General features: G+C 36.0%; 1 protein-coding gene across 1 annotated transcript in view; it reads left to right on the top strand.

Annotated features, from left to right (window-relative positions):
- The window catches only part of EFCAB7 (EF-hand calcium binding domain 7), a 46,534-nt gene extending 31,951 nt beyond the window's left edge, over nt 1-14,583 (top strand). The window contains exons 10-14 of the mRNA XM_080800650.1: nt 1-134; nt 6,038-6,186; nt 11,068-11,277; nt 13,248-13,355; nt 14,342-14,583. Coding sequence (XP_080656776.1) covers nt 1-134; nt 6,038-6,186; nt 11,068-11,277; nt 13,248-13,355; nt 14,342-14,416 — 676 coding nt within the window. The 3' untranslated portion in view covers nt 14,417-14,583. The remainder of the gene's footprint in view (nt 135-6,037; nt 6,187-11,067; nt 11,278-13,247; nt 13,356-14,341) is intronic.
- Nucleotides 14,584-16,801: the final 2,218 nt, after the last annotated feature.

Raw genomic sequence — 16,801 nt, 5'->3', positions numbered from 1 at the left:
GTCAACTTTATTAGATATATTTGAAGTAATTGATTTAGATGGAAATGGTCTTCTAAGCCTTGAAGAATATAATTTTTTTGAATTGAGAACAAGTGGTGAGAAATGTGATGAAGATGCTTGGGCTGTCTGCCGTGGTAAGCACTTGTCTTTTTCCTTTTTTTTTTAAGATTTTATTTATTTATGTGAGAGAGAGAGAGTGCACAAGTAAGAGGAGGGAGAGGGACAAGCAGACTTTGTTCTGAGCACCAAACCCAATGTGGGCTTGATCCTGTGACCCTGAGATCATGACCTGAGCCAAAATTAAGTCAGCCACTTAACTGACTGAGCCACCCTGGTACCCTGCACTTTTCTTTTTCCTTAGTGGATACATAAAAATATGTAGTGTCCTTTCATTCTTAAGAAGTAAAATGTCAAACTTCTCCATAGAATATTATTAGGGCAATTAGGACAGTTAAAAAGTAATAGCATTGAGGGGTGCCTGGGTGGCTTAGTCAGTTAAGCTTCTACCTTTGGCTCAGGTCATGATCCCAGGGTCCTGGGATAGAGCCCCACGTTGGGCTCCCTGCTCAGAGGGCATCCTGGTTCTTCCTCTCCCTCTGCCCTTCCTTACCGCACGTACTCATGCTCATGCTCTCCCTCTCTCTCAAATAAGTAAAATCTTTTTTTTTTAAGTAGTAACATTGTTTATAGACCATAAAAACATAAACATTTATTTTCCTTAGATAGATAGTTGGCATAGTATTTAAGTTAAAATATCAATTACTTAAATATAATTTCATTTTTAGCCTATGCTCTTTGGAGCTTAGAATGGAAAAAAATTTTGTCCCAGCTCTTGATACTAATGGGACTGAAGTGGTTGAGAGCCCCGAATTGTGCCCAGGACAGGGCATCAAAGAACTAACAGGCTAGAGTGTTACTAAAAATTAAGCAGTTTCCAGAAAGTTCTTTTTTTTTTTTTAAGATTTTATTTATTTATTAGAGAGAGAGACAAGATAGCAAGAGAGAGAACATGAGCAGAGAGGAGAGGGAGAAGCAGTCTCCCCACCAAACAGGGGGGAGAAAGTACATCCTTGGAGGTATGGACACCAAAAATACCAAGGTAGGCAAAGAAAAATACTGAGGATGAGACAAATTCTGTTATCTCTTAGGAGAAGTCTGGGAAGAGGGGAGGACTTACGTATTTAAACCAAGAACTGAAAGATCAAAGGGGAAAACCAAAAAACCATAGCCAGCTATAGATCACTGAATAAGAAAACCAGAATGCAGTCAGAAGACAGATTAACTCACATATTGGTGTCACTGGGGTAGTAGTGTGTCTTACTCCTTTGGTTCTTAAAATGGTTTAAGGTTGGCAAAGTCAGTGAGCCAGGTGGGAGTCTGATAAATCTGTCTATTTAAACAGCATATAGAGTAGAAATATTATTAATAGAAAGGTCTTCAAAAATCTCTCTTTTTTTTTTTTTTTGAAGACTTTATTTGACAGAGAGATAGAGTCAGAGAGCACAAGCAGAGGGAATGGCAGAGGAAGAGGAAGAATCAGGCTCCCCACTGAGCAGGAAACCCAACTGCAGGGCTTGATCCCAGGATGCTGAGTTCAGGACCTGAGCTGAAGGCAGATGCTTAACCATCTGAGTCACCCAGGCACCCCGCAAAAATGTATCTTTTTAACTGGAAGTTTATGTAATATAATCAGGAACAAGAAATGCATGTTGGGGGTGCCTGGGTGGCTCAGTGGGTTAAAGCCTCTGCCTTCGGCTCAGGTCATGATCCCAGGGTCCTGGGATCGAGCCCCGCATCGGGCTCTCTGCTCAGGGGGGGAGCCTGATTCCCTTCCTCTCTCTCTGCCTGCCTCTCTGCCTACTTGTGATCTCTGTCAAATAAATAAATACAATCTTTAAAAAATAATAATAATAATTTAATTTAATTGGTAGAATTGATAGTTAACGTTTTTTGAAAATTTACCATATACCAGTTGGAGGTACTTTATTTTTTTTTTTGAGAAGTGGGGGGAGGGGCAGAGGGAGAAGGAGAGAGAATCTTAAGCAGGCCCCACACCCAGCACAGAGCGCATTGCAGGGCTCAATCTAACAACCATGATATCATGATCTGAGCTGAGATCATGACCTGAGCCGAAATCAAGAGTCAGATGCTTTACCAACTGTACTACCCAGGTGCCCCCAGTTGGAAGTACTTCTATACATCAGCTCTCTGAGATATATCCTATTATTTCTAATTTTACAAATAAGGAAAACAGAATCAAAGACAGTAAGTCATCTGATCAAACAGCAAGAAAATTTCACAGCTGAGTTTCTCATCCAGGCAATTAAATACCAGAACCTTAAATACCCTGCTACAAAAAAAGTCCCCAAGTCTGGTTGACTTAAAAAATGATTTAGAGGGGATTCTCCTTCACCAATGTTAATAATACTGCAAAGAATTAGACTTTTTAAGTTCCGAAAATTTTTATTTTTCTAGTCATACATAATATTAATTTTATCTATCCTCCTTGATAATATGAGAATGTGTTATTTATCTGTAAGATAATAAACTTTTTTAAACTTAAAAGTACTTTTATTTTTGTTATTTTTTAATAAACTTTATTTTTAGAGCAGTTTTAGGTTTATAGTAAGGATTCACTAGATCTCCCATATATTCTTTTTCCACCCTCTACGAATTTCCCCTACTTTTAACATCTTGCATTACTTTGATACAATTGTTAGAATTGATGAACCAATACTAATGCATTTTTACTAACTAAAATCCATAGCTTATATTAGGGTTATATTGTACTGTACAGTTCTCCGGATTTTGGCAAATATATAATGTCATGTACCTGCCATTTATAGTATCATACAGAGTAATTTCATTGCCTTAAAATTCCCTTGTGTTCTAGCTACTCATGTATCTATTCATCCCTTCAAACCCCTGGCAAAACCACTGATCTTTTTACTGTCTCTACAGTTTTGCCTCTTCCAGAGTGCCTTGTTGGAGTATCATGCAGTATGGAGCCTTTACAGACTGGCTTCTTTCACTTAACGGATATATTTAGATTTCTTTTTTTGACTTGACAGCTCAGTGCTAAGTAATAATTCTATTGTATGAAGGTACTATAGTTTGTTTATTCATTTACCTATTAAAAGACACGTTGGTTATTTTGAATTTTTGGTAATTGTGAATGTAGCTGCTATTAACATTCATGGGCAGGGGTGCCTGGGTGGCTCAGTCAGCTGGTTAAGCATCTGCCTTCGGCTCAGGTCATGATCCAGGGTCCTAGGACTGAGCCCTTCATTGGACTCCAGCTCAGCAGGGAGCCTGCTTCTCCCTCTGCCGCTCCCCCTGCTTGTGCTCTCTGTCTGTCAAATAAATAAGTGAAATCTTTAATAACAAAAATATTTATGTGCATATTTTTGTGCATGTATAGTTTTCATCTTGTTTCAATTCATTTCAATTCAGTGATTGCTGGTACAATAAAACTATGTTTAATTTTGAAAGAACTGCCAAATTGTCTTCCGAAGTGGCTGTCCCATTTTGTATTCCCACCAAGAATGAATGAGCATCTGCATTTGGTGGTGTTAGTTTTTGGGACTTTAGCCTAGAATATAGGTGTGTATCTTGTTGCTTTAATTTGCAATTCCTTAATGACACATGATCTTCTCATATGCTTATTTACCATCTATATCTTGTTTGGTGAGATGTCTTTCAGATCTTTTGCCCATTTTTTGATTGAGGTGTTTTTTCCTTTCATATGTTATGCTTTTGGATTGTGTGCTTTTGGTGTTGTATCTAAAAACACATAGCCAAACACAAAGTCACCCAAATTTTCTCCTGTTATCTTCCAGAAGTTTTATAGATTTGTGTTTTGGGTCTGTGACCCATTTTAGTTGATTTTTGTGACAGATGTAAGGTCTTTGTCTACATTTATTTTTTTACTTGTGGATATCCAGTTGTTTTAGCCCCATTTATTGATAAAACTATCCTTTTTTCCTTTAAATTGACTTTGCTCCTTTGTCAAATATCAGTTCACAGTATTTGTATGGGTCTATTTCTGGTTTCTCTATTTTGTTCCACTGATCTATGTGCCTAATCTTTTGCCACTATCACACTGTCTTGAATACTATAGCTTTAAAGAAAATCTTATAGTTGGATATTAATGAATTTATTAAAAAGTAATGGAGGATTGAGAATTTTAAGTTTTAAAAGTAGATTACTTATTGATGGTCTCTATAGTACAGTATCTAGATATATTTTTCTTGAAAGTAATAATTTTGTTGTATTGACATCAATTATTTTTTTCATCTTGCTTTATTACATTGTAGCTCCAGCCCCCAGTTTGATGGCTACCATTTTTTTAAAAGATTTTATTTATTTATTTGACAGACAGAGATCACAAGTAGGCAGAGAGGCACACAGAGAGAGAGGAGGAAGCAGGCTCCCTGCTGAGCAGAGAGCCTGATGCGGGGCTCGATCCCAGGACTACCTGAGGATCAGGACTACCTGAGGTAAAGGCAGAGGCTTTAACCCACTGAGCCACCCAGGTGCCCCAATTGCTACCATTTCTATGACCTAATTTAATCTACATTTACTTTTTTTCTTGCAAAAGTTCTTTGTCCCTTTCCAAATTCTATAAATTATTAATCTATTAATACTATTAATCAATTATACTACCATTAAACTACTAATCAGTTTTAAATTGTTTTGTTTCTGCTGCTTTTTTCACAATAATGCATACAAAAGAGATATCTTAAATAAGGAGTACCTATTTTCCTTGGGTATATTACAGTTGGAAGCTAGAAAATAAAATCTTTCTTATTGTAGGGCAGTTAACAGAATATAATCCATGGTGAGTAGTTGTTTGTTATCCATATAATAGACAAATTCAGGAATTATACATGTGTAGATATTTCTAGGTGAATTTAGTTTTACTTACAAATAATGTTAAAATGGATATACATAGATTTATTTGTCTGGGACGTTCATAGAACCGAAAGTGTTTCCCATTATCTAACAGATTTTTAAGGACCAAAGGGCAATTTGGTTAAAATCAGAGTAGTTAGGCGTATAGCAGTCTCCTTAAACCTGGTACCATCCACATCTCCCTTTTAATGACACACCAGTAGTTTAGGGGGTATTACATCATAGTCATCCTGGTTCTCCTGTGTTTAGGTGGCAAACATATATGAAGCATTTTAATTTTTAAAAATATGTATCAGTATATACTCTAGATAAGCAAGCAGGTTGGCACTTACCCAGAAAAATGGCAATTTCCTCATGTGTTGGAAACCAAATCATGAACTATGATGTTGTTTTGTGCTGAGTTGTGGGAAACTGAAATGATAATTCACTAGCATGTTTTGAGCTATTTTCATTCCTTTTTCTTTTTTTTTTTTTTACTTTTTAAATTTTTTTTATAAACATATAATGTATTATTAGCCCCAGGGGTACAGGTCTGAAAATCACCAGGTTTACACACTTCACAGCAACCCCACCACCCTCTCCCTTCCCCCTTCCCCCAGTCCCCCTCAGTTTGTTTTGTGACATTAAGAGTCTCTTATGGTTTGTCTCCCTCCCAATCCCATCTTGTTTCATTTATTCTTTTCCTACCCCCCAATCCCCCCATGTTGCATCTCCACTTCCTCATATCAGGGAGATCATATGATAGTTGTCTTTCTCTGATTGACTTATTTTCATTCCATTTTTATATTGTTCATGGAGTCATAAGGAAGGCATCCTTTAAAATAAATAATTATGAGTAATAATACACATAGGCCTTTTATTAGCTGTATGACTTTTAAAATTATGTAAGAAGGGCACTTGGGTGGCTCAGTCAGTTGAGCATCCGACTCTGGATTTTGGCTCAGGGCATGATCTCAGGGTTGTGGGATAGAGCCCTTCACTGGGGTCTGTGCTTCTCAGGGTGTCTGCTTCTCTCTCTCGCTCTCCCTTTGTCCCTTCCCCCGCTTCCTTGCTCTTTCTCTGAGATAACTAAATCAATCTGTAAAAAATTACGTAACAGAGAAACTTTTGGTTGTTTTAACAGACAATTTTGATACAAAGAAGAATGAACTAACAAGGCAGGGCTTTATGGATCTGAATCTAATGGAAGCCAACGATCGAGAAGGAGATCCTCGTGACCTTTGGGTAACTCTGCATTCAATGGGCTACAATAAAGCTCTGGAATTGACAGAGGTAAAGCAGTTTGAAAGTTTTGCAGTGGGTTTAATGTCCACAATATTTTACACCATGAACATTTTCCTGACACATGACTTTTGAATTGGGCACTCAAATCCTTGAATTTCAAAGATGAATGAATTGTGAGTGTAGCAGTGTGTTTCTGCTAGTTTATGAAAGTTCCTGTTCTTACCTGAAATTTAGTTACTTCCAGCATTGAAATAATTCAGGAACAAAAGAGTTTGAGCTATGATATGCAGAAAAAAATTGGGTAATTAAAAAATTATATTTCTTAATTGACAATGGCTGTTTTAGTTGCTGAAGTCTCATGTCTATAGGGAATTCTTTGTCCTAACAGAATAAAGCCTGCAAATAAGGAGAATGTGTCTATATGAGAATTGGAATTCTGATTCTTGGGTTAATATCTGTAAAACACTTGGGATGGTACTTGGCTTATATATAGCATTGCGTATGTATTTGCTATCATTATTAAGATTTGCAGTAAACCAGAGAAATAATAAAAATGAGGACTTCTTAACTTCTATATTTTTGAGTCAGGTGTAAAATAAAGAAATTATGAGTTCAAAAAAAAAAAAAGAAATTATGAGTTCAGGCCATGCATCAGATAACAGTACATTTGTCATTCATATTCTTAAAAATAGTATCTGTCCTTTCTCTAAATAAATCAGCTCAGGAGGGTAACACTAGCATCTACAAGCTTTAAATTTTGTGTGTGTGGAGACTTTGGTTTAAGTCCTAGCCTTGACATCATTCAAAATCCCTCATAAACCTCTTTTCTGAAAAGTTCTCTATAACTTTTTTGCCATTTTTAAAAATAAGAGGTGAGTAGGTACAATAACTTTTTCCATCCTACTTACCTAATGTTCAGTGAATCCCACATTCTGCCTATGGTGCAAAATCAGCATCTAATCTATGAATAATATTGTATCTATTACACATGTCTTCAGTTAATAAAAGAAATTAGTGAAAAGCAATATAAGATATTCTATAGCATTTACTGATGTCATTAACCTTTGAAGCCATAGGCAAGAAGGATTTCTGAGATTAAAAGAAGTTTTTTTAAGATTTATTTTTTTATTTGAGAGAGGAAGAGAAAACGTGCACAGGAAGGAGCAGGAGAGGGAGAGAGATCTTCAGCAGACTCCTTGATGAGCCCAGAGCCCGACACAAGGATCTATTCCACACCCATGAGATCACCACCTGAGCTGAAACCAAGAATTGGACTTAACTGGCTTAACTGACTGAGCCAACCAGGCACCCCAGTTTTGTTTTTTAAAGGTTTTATTTTGGGGGCAGCTAGGTGGCTCAGTCGGTTAAGCGTCTGACTTCAGCTCAGGTCATGATTTTAGGGTGCTGGGATCAAGTCCCGCATCAAGCTCCTTGCTTAGTGGAGAGTCTGTTTCTTCCTCTCCCTCTGCCCCTCACCCCACTTGTGCAGCTCTCTCTCTCAAATAAATAAATAAATAAAATCTTTTAAAAAACTTTTAAATTAAAATAAATAAAGTTTTAAAAAATGTTTTATATATTTATTTGAGAGAGAAAAGAGCAGGGGTAGGGGCGAAGTGAGAGGGAGAAGCAGGAAGCCCAATGTGGGACTCCATCTCAGGATCCCAGGATCATGACCTGAGCTGAAGGCAGCCACTTAACGGACTGAGCCACCCAGGCATCCCAATAAAGGTTTTAAGTAATCTCTACACCCAACATGCTGCTCAAACATAACCCCGAGATCAAGAGTTCTACCAAACCAGCCAGGTGCCCTGGTTGTGGCTTTTCAACAGTGAAATATTTTGACCCATCCTGAAAATAAATGTACTGTTATTAACAGTACATATTCATAAATCATAGAGAAAGAGTCAACTGTATAAAATCAATTTGGAAATGCTTCGAGAGTCTTCTGGAGCATAGTCTCAGTTCATATACCACAATTTTTCCAGGTTAATTTACCTACAGATAAAGCATGAACTAACCACATTTTTCATTATCTTAGGAGAGTTTTTCCCCAGTGATTAATATTATAGCCAGTTTATCCCTATTGGAATGAGTTGTTTCATGGAGGATTTTATCTAGTATCTAGGTGGCCATTCTGATTTTGCCAGATCTTATCCTCATTGTTTTTAGAACACAATCATACACAGTGTTTCAGAATTTAGCAGTCCAGGTTTTGCATATCTATGATGGAATCCTTAAACTTCTCCATGGATTTGTTCTATTTTGTTGTTGTTTTATGTAAGGACTTTAATATTTCTAAAGTGTTTCTATAGTACTTTTGAACTACTTGTATAGTATCTATAATATACTATATTAGCTTTTATGGAATTTCTTTTACTTTGAGTCTCTTCCTTTATGGTCATTATTTTAGGTATCAAATAATGTATTTGTTGTTTTGTTTTGTTTGTTTGTTTTTTAAGTAAGCTCTATACCCAATATGGGACTTGAACTCATGACCCTGAGATCAAGAGTTGCATGCTGTACTGACTGGGCCAGTCAGGCACCCCTTGTTCATTTTTATTTTATTTTTGTTTTTTTCTTCCCCCTTCTTCATTTTTAAAAAAATTTTTTAAAATATTTTATTTGTTTATTTGACAGAGATAGACATAGCAAGACAAGTGGGAGAAGGAGAAGCAGAGCTGGGAACCTGATGCAGGGCTTGATCCCAGGACCCTGGGATCATGACCTGATCCGAAGGCAGACCCTTAACCATCTGAGCCACCCAGGCGCTCCCTCCTTCTTCATTTTTAAGGGGTACTTGATCAGAAGGGGAAAATACTCCTTTATTCCACAGCATTTTTAAAAAGTTAGTTATTCTAAAAGCGTACTAGCTATTAGTTTATATATTTTACTGTCTTATGTCTGAGAAAAAGCCACAGTTTAGTCATTTGAATATATTTCATGGTAAGGAAACAGATTTTATGAGAGACTACTGTATGTGAAGCCTGGGATTGTTTTTTGTTTCTTTCTTTCTTTAATGTAAGACTCATCCACAAACAAGTCAGGATTTGGTACGGGGGCATCCAAAAATTCTGTTCTTGGCATGGATACTTTTGATTAACAGAATAACAGTGAAAACATTGTTCTCACTCAATAAGGGTTATAGAGTTGTTGGACTGAGAATGTTACACCAGCAAACAGTAATACAAGAAGGAGAAAATAACAACTCATAATCAACAAATTGGTATAAATATGTTGGATAGTTTCTGTTAGTGATAGGGATGTATATATGTGGTAACATTTGATTTAAAGGATTCATGTAGGAGTAGATAGGTGGGAGGGATGTGTGAAAATAGGTAATGGGGATTAAGGAGGGCACTTGAGATGAGCGCTGGGTGATGTGTGGAATTGTTGAATCACTGTATTGTATACCGGAAACATAACACTTTATGTTAACTATACTGGAATTAAAATAAAATAAAATAAATATAAAGACAAAGGATTTATATATTTATATATTCTTGTAACTATCACAAATCTTTTCTTTTTTTTAAGAATTCTACATTGTAAGATATTTTCATACATATTACCTATTAGATATTTCCAACAACCCTTGGCAGAATATATATTAATTATTCCCACTTTTCCTTTAAAGAAACTAAACTTCATAAAAGTTAAGTGACTACATAGCTAACAAATGGCAAAATCCAATTACAAACCTAGATCTTCTGTTTTCTAGTCCAGTGATGTTTCACTCTACTGTCTCTCTTATAAAAATGACTTTATTATTGCCAAAGGTTAGAATCATTAAAAACTTCTTTAAAAATAAAAAATTTCTGATCATGTTTTACTAATTTCAGGCTTTTATATTTTGTCCCTCATATAAAAAGGTGACCATCAATATGTATAAGTTCACTATTTATTCAACAAATATTTATTGATGCCTACCATGTGGTGAGTCTGTAATAAAGAGGCACTGAGGATAAATGGTGAATAGAATAGTCAGAATTCCTGCCTTTATGGAATTTACGTTCCACAAAGGAGAATGATTAATTAAATGGAAAATAAATAAAATCATTTTAAAAACATTTTGAAAGAAACAAGCCATAGACCAAACTAGAGAAGAATAGTATAGGCAGGAAGGAGACTAGGAGATCCAAGCAACTCTCTCTGTAGACGTGACCCTTAAGCCTTAACCTGAAGGAGGAGAACACAGTACCCATGTAAAAAGATGTAAAAGAACCTTCCAAGCAGATAGAATACTATACACAAAGTCTCTGACATGGGAAAGAGCTTTATTTGTTCTAGGATCTGGATGATCAGAGTAGTAGGAATATAGCAAGGCAGGAAGACTTGGTTGGATAGAGAGACAAAGGCTCCTGTGTGCATCATCATGTTGGCTCTGGTAAAGACTAAAAGGTAGACATTAGAAAGATCCATTTCCAAATACAGAATGTCATTTGATCTCAGATTTTAAAGGTACTTTTACACTAACTTTGAACTGTGAATTTGTTTTTCTACATTCTTTTTGGTGCTCTATATCCATGATTTAAGTTTCAATTGTAAATAGATTAATTTTTTTTACAGTCCTTTGAGGATTTCTTTCTGTAGCCTTAAAGTTAGAATAGGAAATTAAATAACTAATATGCTATGTACTTAATTTTCAACCAAATGGAGGGATGGTGCTGTGGCTGATAGATTACTGATTTGCTTCAGATTATAGTTTTCTTTCCTTTTTTGTGAACATTGTCAGTTTATATGCTAACAAAAAATAATTTATGCTTTTTTATTACTGAATTCATACTACTAAAATCTTCTAAAGGTATATGAGAAGGACAAGCTAGAAGGTACAGTATGTCTTCTTAAACCACATGATAAATATATTAGTAACAGATTATTTTTAATTTTATCAGAAAGCTAAAACAAGTTTCGTTTTTTCTTTCCTATCAGGCATGCCCATTTATCATTGATATCTATGCAGACAAATTCAAGCCAAGAATTAAAGCTGTCCATATGGAGGCATGCAGTGGGCAACTTGAGAAGGCCATTTGTAAATCTGTCCTTAATAAAGGCGATGCCAGGGTAATGGATGGCTATGAAAATATAATTGTACATACTTATAAGTGTGACACCTGGATAACATCAGTTATTGAAAACAAGGTATTATTTATAAGATGTTCTCCTCGTAACTGCATTATTTACTAATATGTTCCATCTTCTTTCTTACTCTGTTCTTGCACAGTAATTAATATCACATTATATTAATAATATTTATAATGGGCAGTTCTTTCTTTTTAGGCTTCTAATTCAAACTGAGCATGATAATTTTTACACATTCTTAAAGTTTGAGATAATTGTATTATGAAAGTTAAATATCTGGAGATCTCTGAAGATAGAGCATAATATGGGTACAAAGTATTTTATTTAGTTTGTTATTAAAAATCTTCACACATACATAACTATTTCAAATAACAGACATTGGGTTTTAAAGTAATATAGACAAAGTAAAGAAAAAATTTAGTCCTACTTCTTCCACACTTTGATATATTAGAAATTCTATAGACTGTCATCATTTTATCTAATATATTCCACTGCCCAGGACCTATTTTTATCAAGCCAATTATTGCTAACTCTAGCTACCATCCTGCTACTACTGATATTGCAGGCCAAGAGAATATAAATACTTAGAGATACTCAGCTTTCCAGAAACATAAATTTTCATAAGATCTTACTCAAGATGGCTGGCTGGATTTTTAGGACTATTGGCTATTTCTTTTAGTTCCTGGTGATACTTAACATTATTTTTATGCTTTCCATGAATTTCTTAAAGTGCTTAAAGTTTGGCTGAGTATTAAGTCAATGTGAATATATACTATGTAACTAACTCTTCTAGTCACAGTAGAGACCACTATCAGTTGTAATATGGTCTCTGCTTTCAAGGAGTTTTGGCCTAGTTGGGAAGACAAAATTAATACTCTCAAAATAGATCAGAGAATAATTAAATGTTAAATTATCTAATACTGCTTACTTGTGCAGTAGTTTTACTGTATTTGCATCTCTTGTGCTTGATGTTAATTTGGACTATAGAAGATAGGGAAAGATGTGATGAGGGGAAGGGGACGGTGGTATGGGATTGGAGACAAACTAGGATTAGATATGCAGAGATAGCCATTAGAAGCAGAGAAACAGTGTATGGAGTAATATGTAAGAGGGTTAATGTGGAGAGTAGAGGAAATAGTAGGAATATCTTATATGTAGAAACAGAGAACTTTATTTGGAGGAGTACTACAAAGATAAATAACATAGGTGGTATGGGTAAAGATTATATATATTATCTTGAAAATGAGGTAGAGGACTTGGACTTCATAAAAACAGGGTCCTCAGCTAGGAGATTCCAGTCTTCAAGTGGATCATAAAGCTTTGGAGGGTGATTCCTAAGATCCAGCATGCCTTCCCTTCTGCTCTATGTTTTATTAAAACTAAAAGGATGGATGGGAGTCACTATCTTAACCACAGTTTCTCTTCTGTAGTTAGCTATCATTTCTCAACCCTCCATCTCCTTCCTTTCCCTCAAGGAAGATTAAACTTCCCTGCACCAAAAGGATGTAATAATAATAATATTTTAGAGTTTCCCATTTGTCAGGCACTTTACATTTATTAACGCATTTACTTCTCACAACAACCCAATGAGGTAAGTACTAACCACATTTTACACACAAAGAAATTGAAGCATGGGGACGTTAAATAACTTGCAGAAGGTCACATGCTGAGTAGTAGAGCTGAGAAATGAATCCAGGTAGTATAATGTTATACTGCCCCCTTGTAGTCACTAGGGAGTGCTTGTAGCTTTCTTAGCAGGGGCATACTTTGGTGCCTTCATTTCTTTCATTCACCAGCTTCAGAGGCTATCTAATATCTATGATCTATTATCTCAAGTATTGCTTCTTCCTTAAGGTCTTCCTTGCTAACCCAGTCTGAGCTAATGTTTCTGTGTTTCTATGTTATTTTCTATGTTTCTGTAGACCCTGTGAATACCTCTATCACAAGACTTACAAAATGTTTATAATAATCATTTTTTTGTTTGTATTTATTAAAGAAAGGACTGGCAACTTATGAAATTTTTTTTATAGTCAGATAATAAAGTGATTATTCACATCAACAATGAGCTAAGTAAAAACTGCATAAATAACAGAGGACTCAACATATTTGCAGTAGAAGTGGCATCAAAATCTACAATGGTAATGTATTGTTTTCTAATTAAAGCTTTTTGTTTTATTGTTTGAAAGAAATTTTTTACTAATAATACTATGAATAAGTGGAAGTATGAAATAAAGTAGAAAATTATTCTAAATATGATATTCATATTACTATCATCCTATATTAGGAGATTTTTGTTCTAGTTCAGTTCTAGTTCAGTTCCAGTGATTATGAGAGACTCACTTACCCACTCTGTTCCTGTCTCTTTAAATGTAAAATTAATGTAATATTACTAGTGTTAGGTAGTTCACAAGGTTAATGTAAAGATAAAAATAAAATGGTGTACATGAAAACACTTTGCAACATCATATAGAAAGACAAAGTAATGTTTATAATAAATGGGAATTTTGCTAATCCAAAATATTTTTATCTACATTATTAAGATTTTCCAAAGTAACCTGAGAGAAAAAAGGCCTCTAAGTTTTAGATAACAGGCACCTAAGTCAAGAGCCAGGAACAGCTGTAGTTTCTAGTGTTAGCAGAGCTGTGGGTTTCTAATTTAGCTAGGGGTTCAAAGGCAGGGACTCTGAAACTGGTCTAGTGAAGGGAAAAAAGAAAAAGACTTCTGTTTTTATCCTTTCTTCATTCTGTCCATGGAATCCTAAAACATTCTAGAACTGAATAAAGAGGAGTCTACAGAATCCCAAAGAGAATTTTAAGAAAATGCTCTAGGTTTAGCGAAAAAATGATATTCACTCCCCTTTCCACTACTCCTTTTTCTACTACTCCTATCTCTCATTTATATACACCAAATATCAACTACTATATTTGAGTAGAATTTATGCTGGGTTATTCTGTTAGACATCAGATCATAGATTGTAGGTATCCACTAAGGACAAATGGTATAGAATTTTATCTGCACAGGGATATTTTTTGCATAGGGCCTAGAAATGTTACCCTGTTTAAAAAGTAGCCAAAAATAACAATATGTAAAAGGAAAGTAAAAGTTTTATATTTTTATATGCAGGTTTGTCAACATGTAATGCCTCTGAATGAACGACAAGAATGGATATATCATTGTGTGTATTCCCTTGTATCTTAAATATTGTTTTCTACTTGAGGCTGTCAAGCAAAGAATTCTTCCAGGTTTAGTCTGTTATTTGTTGTTAAACTAAATGCTAATCAATTTAACTGATGTACATAAACAATAATCTAATTTGTATGTGTTTATATTTTATACCCATGTTATATACTTTATGATTAAAGTATAAATATAAAATAGAAATAATATAATAATGTTTTTAATGTATGACTTTCTTACTAATTTAATGAGAAATCTGGGCATATTTCATCTACCAATAGTAAATCAAAATAAAATTACCAGTAGGGGCACCCGGGTGGCTCAGTGGGTTGAGCCTCTGCCTTCGGCTCAGGTCATTATTTCGGTGTCCTGGGATTGAGCCCTGCATCGGGCTCTCTGCTTGGTGGGGAGCCTGCTTCCCCCTTCTCTCTGCCTGCCTCTCTGCCTACTTGTGATTTCTCTCTCTGTCAAATAAATAAAATCTTTAAAAAAATAAATAAAATTACAGGTAAGCTTTTAAAAAGTAGTATTTGATGAATTCTACAAAATCCTGTATACTTTTGGTTTAGTCTTACTGACCAAAAATAAACTCAAAGAAAATGAAAATAGGCCAACTGCAGCTAGTGCCTTGGGCTCTCACCCTGTCTTCTCACTGTTCTGTCCCAGGAGCCCAAAAAGTCACAGACTCCCATCCGTGCCACTGTGGTCACAAGCATGTGGCTGTGGGAAGACCAGGGATCCTCCTGGGCCCCTTCTCTTTGCTGCTGCTGATGTATAGCCCCTTCAAAACCTGCCTTTCCACCAGCAGCCTCTACTCCTGATGCACCTTTTCAGCTTTGAACTGATGCTTCTTCCTCCAGTCCCTTCTGGCCCTGTGAGTATTCAAGCCCTGGAAGCTGTTCCACCATCGTCCATACTGGCAGCCATTTGGCAGGTGGTATGATTGGAGCAACAGGTCTGGAGCTGGGTGTTGAATTTACTTCTGAGGGGATTCTTGTCTTAATGTACCATAGCACAGTAGACATGACAACTGATGGTAGTGGTTGATGAGTGATTTGACATTTGAACAAATGAGAAAACTTAAACTGCAGCAAATTACAAATTCAGGGATGATTTCCCTGATGAGAGGATCTCTAACCTGAACCATAATCTCATAATCCTCTTAGATGTCAGAGGCCATGCAGATATAATGCTGGTGCTCTAAAGAAAATGTATATGCAGTTTCTTCAACTATACAGTCTGCTCTGGTATCATCTGTCCTTTCTTGCCAAAAATGATCTATAAGAAGAGACAGATTAGAATGTAATATAATAGCATTAACTCACAGAACCTGGAGCCCTAGCCATCCAGGAGATGGGAAAGCACATTATGATACATGTGTTTCAGTTCATTTTTGCCGCAATAGACATTTTACTGGATTAGAGCATGTGGTACCTGTATGGAATTTCAGCTTTCCTCATGCAAAATGATGTTGTATCCCTGAACTACTCAAAGAAGTGGTTAGCTAAAGGCATTCAAGTTGTTGCTGGGGAAAATTTTTCCCTTCTTTCTTTTGTTACTGAACTCAAGCTTGTCCGAGCACCTGATACACAGTATGTCTGAGAGCCCGGTTTGTTTGTTTTTTTAAGATTTTATTTATTTATTTGACAGACAGAGATCACAAGTAGGCAGAGAGGCAGGCAGAGAGAGAGGAGGAAGCAGGCTCTCTGCTGAGCAGAGAGCCTGATGCGGGGCTCGATCCCAGGACACTGGGATCATGACCTGAGCCGAAGGCAGAGGTTTTAACCCACTGAGCCACCCAGGCTCCCCTGAGAGCCCGGTTTTTAAGCAAAGGGAGCTTTATTATCAGAAAAGCAGCTCAAGAAGAAGGCAGGAGATCGTTCCCAAAGCTGCCTTGCCTTTTTGAGCCTAAGGACAGTTTGTATATGTTTGGGGAAGGAGGTGAATACATGAGAGGAGGGTGAAGAGTTTCTTAAACCATGAAGAGAGAGGCCTTGAAAGAATCTGGAGGTATGCATTCTTCCAGACAATGAGGGGCCGTTTGGGACCTGGTATGATCTAGTACATCAGATAATTTCAAGACAAATGTTCCCCATTAGGTTTCTACAGTCAGTGGATAAATAAGGAGTAGTCGTGATTGATCATGTATGAAGTTAAGAGATGCATAAAACATAAGTAGGGAACAAAATAGAATGTGGAACTAAGTTAATGCAACTCATACAACTATAGTTCTGCCTCTGCTTTCAAAACAGGTCTAGGAACCAAGTATCTAGCTTCACTTTCTAGAGTCATTGGCTGGTCTAAGAGTCAAATAGACATTAGACATTAACAGGAGAAAAAGAAATTTCATTATGTACATATGGGAGCCCAAGAAAGACATGCGATTCGCAGGCAGTCAGCCAATTG

The sequence above is a fragment of the Martes martes genome (genome assembly GCF_963455335.1).
Source record: "Martes martes genome assembly, chromosome: 4".
Lineage (NCBI taxonomy): Eukaryota > Metazoa > Chordata > Mammalia > Carnivora > Mustelidae > Martes > Martes martes.
This window is presented reverse-complemented; position numbering and strand designations above follow the sequence as displayed.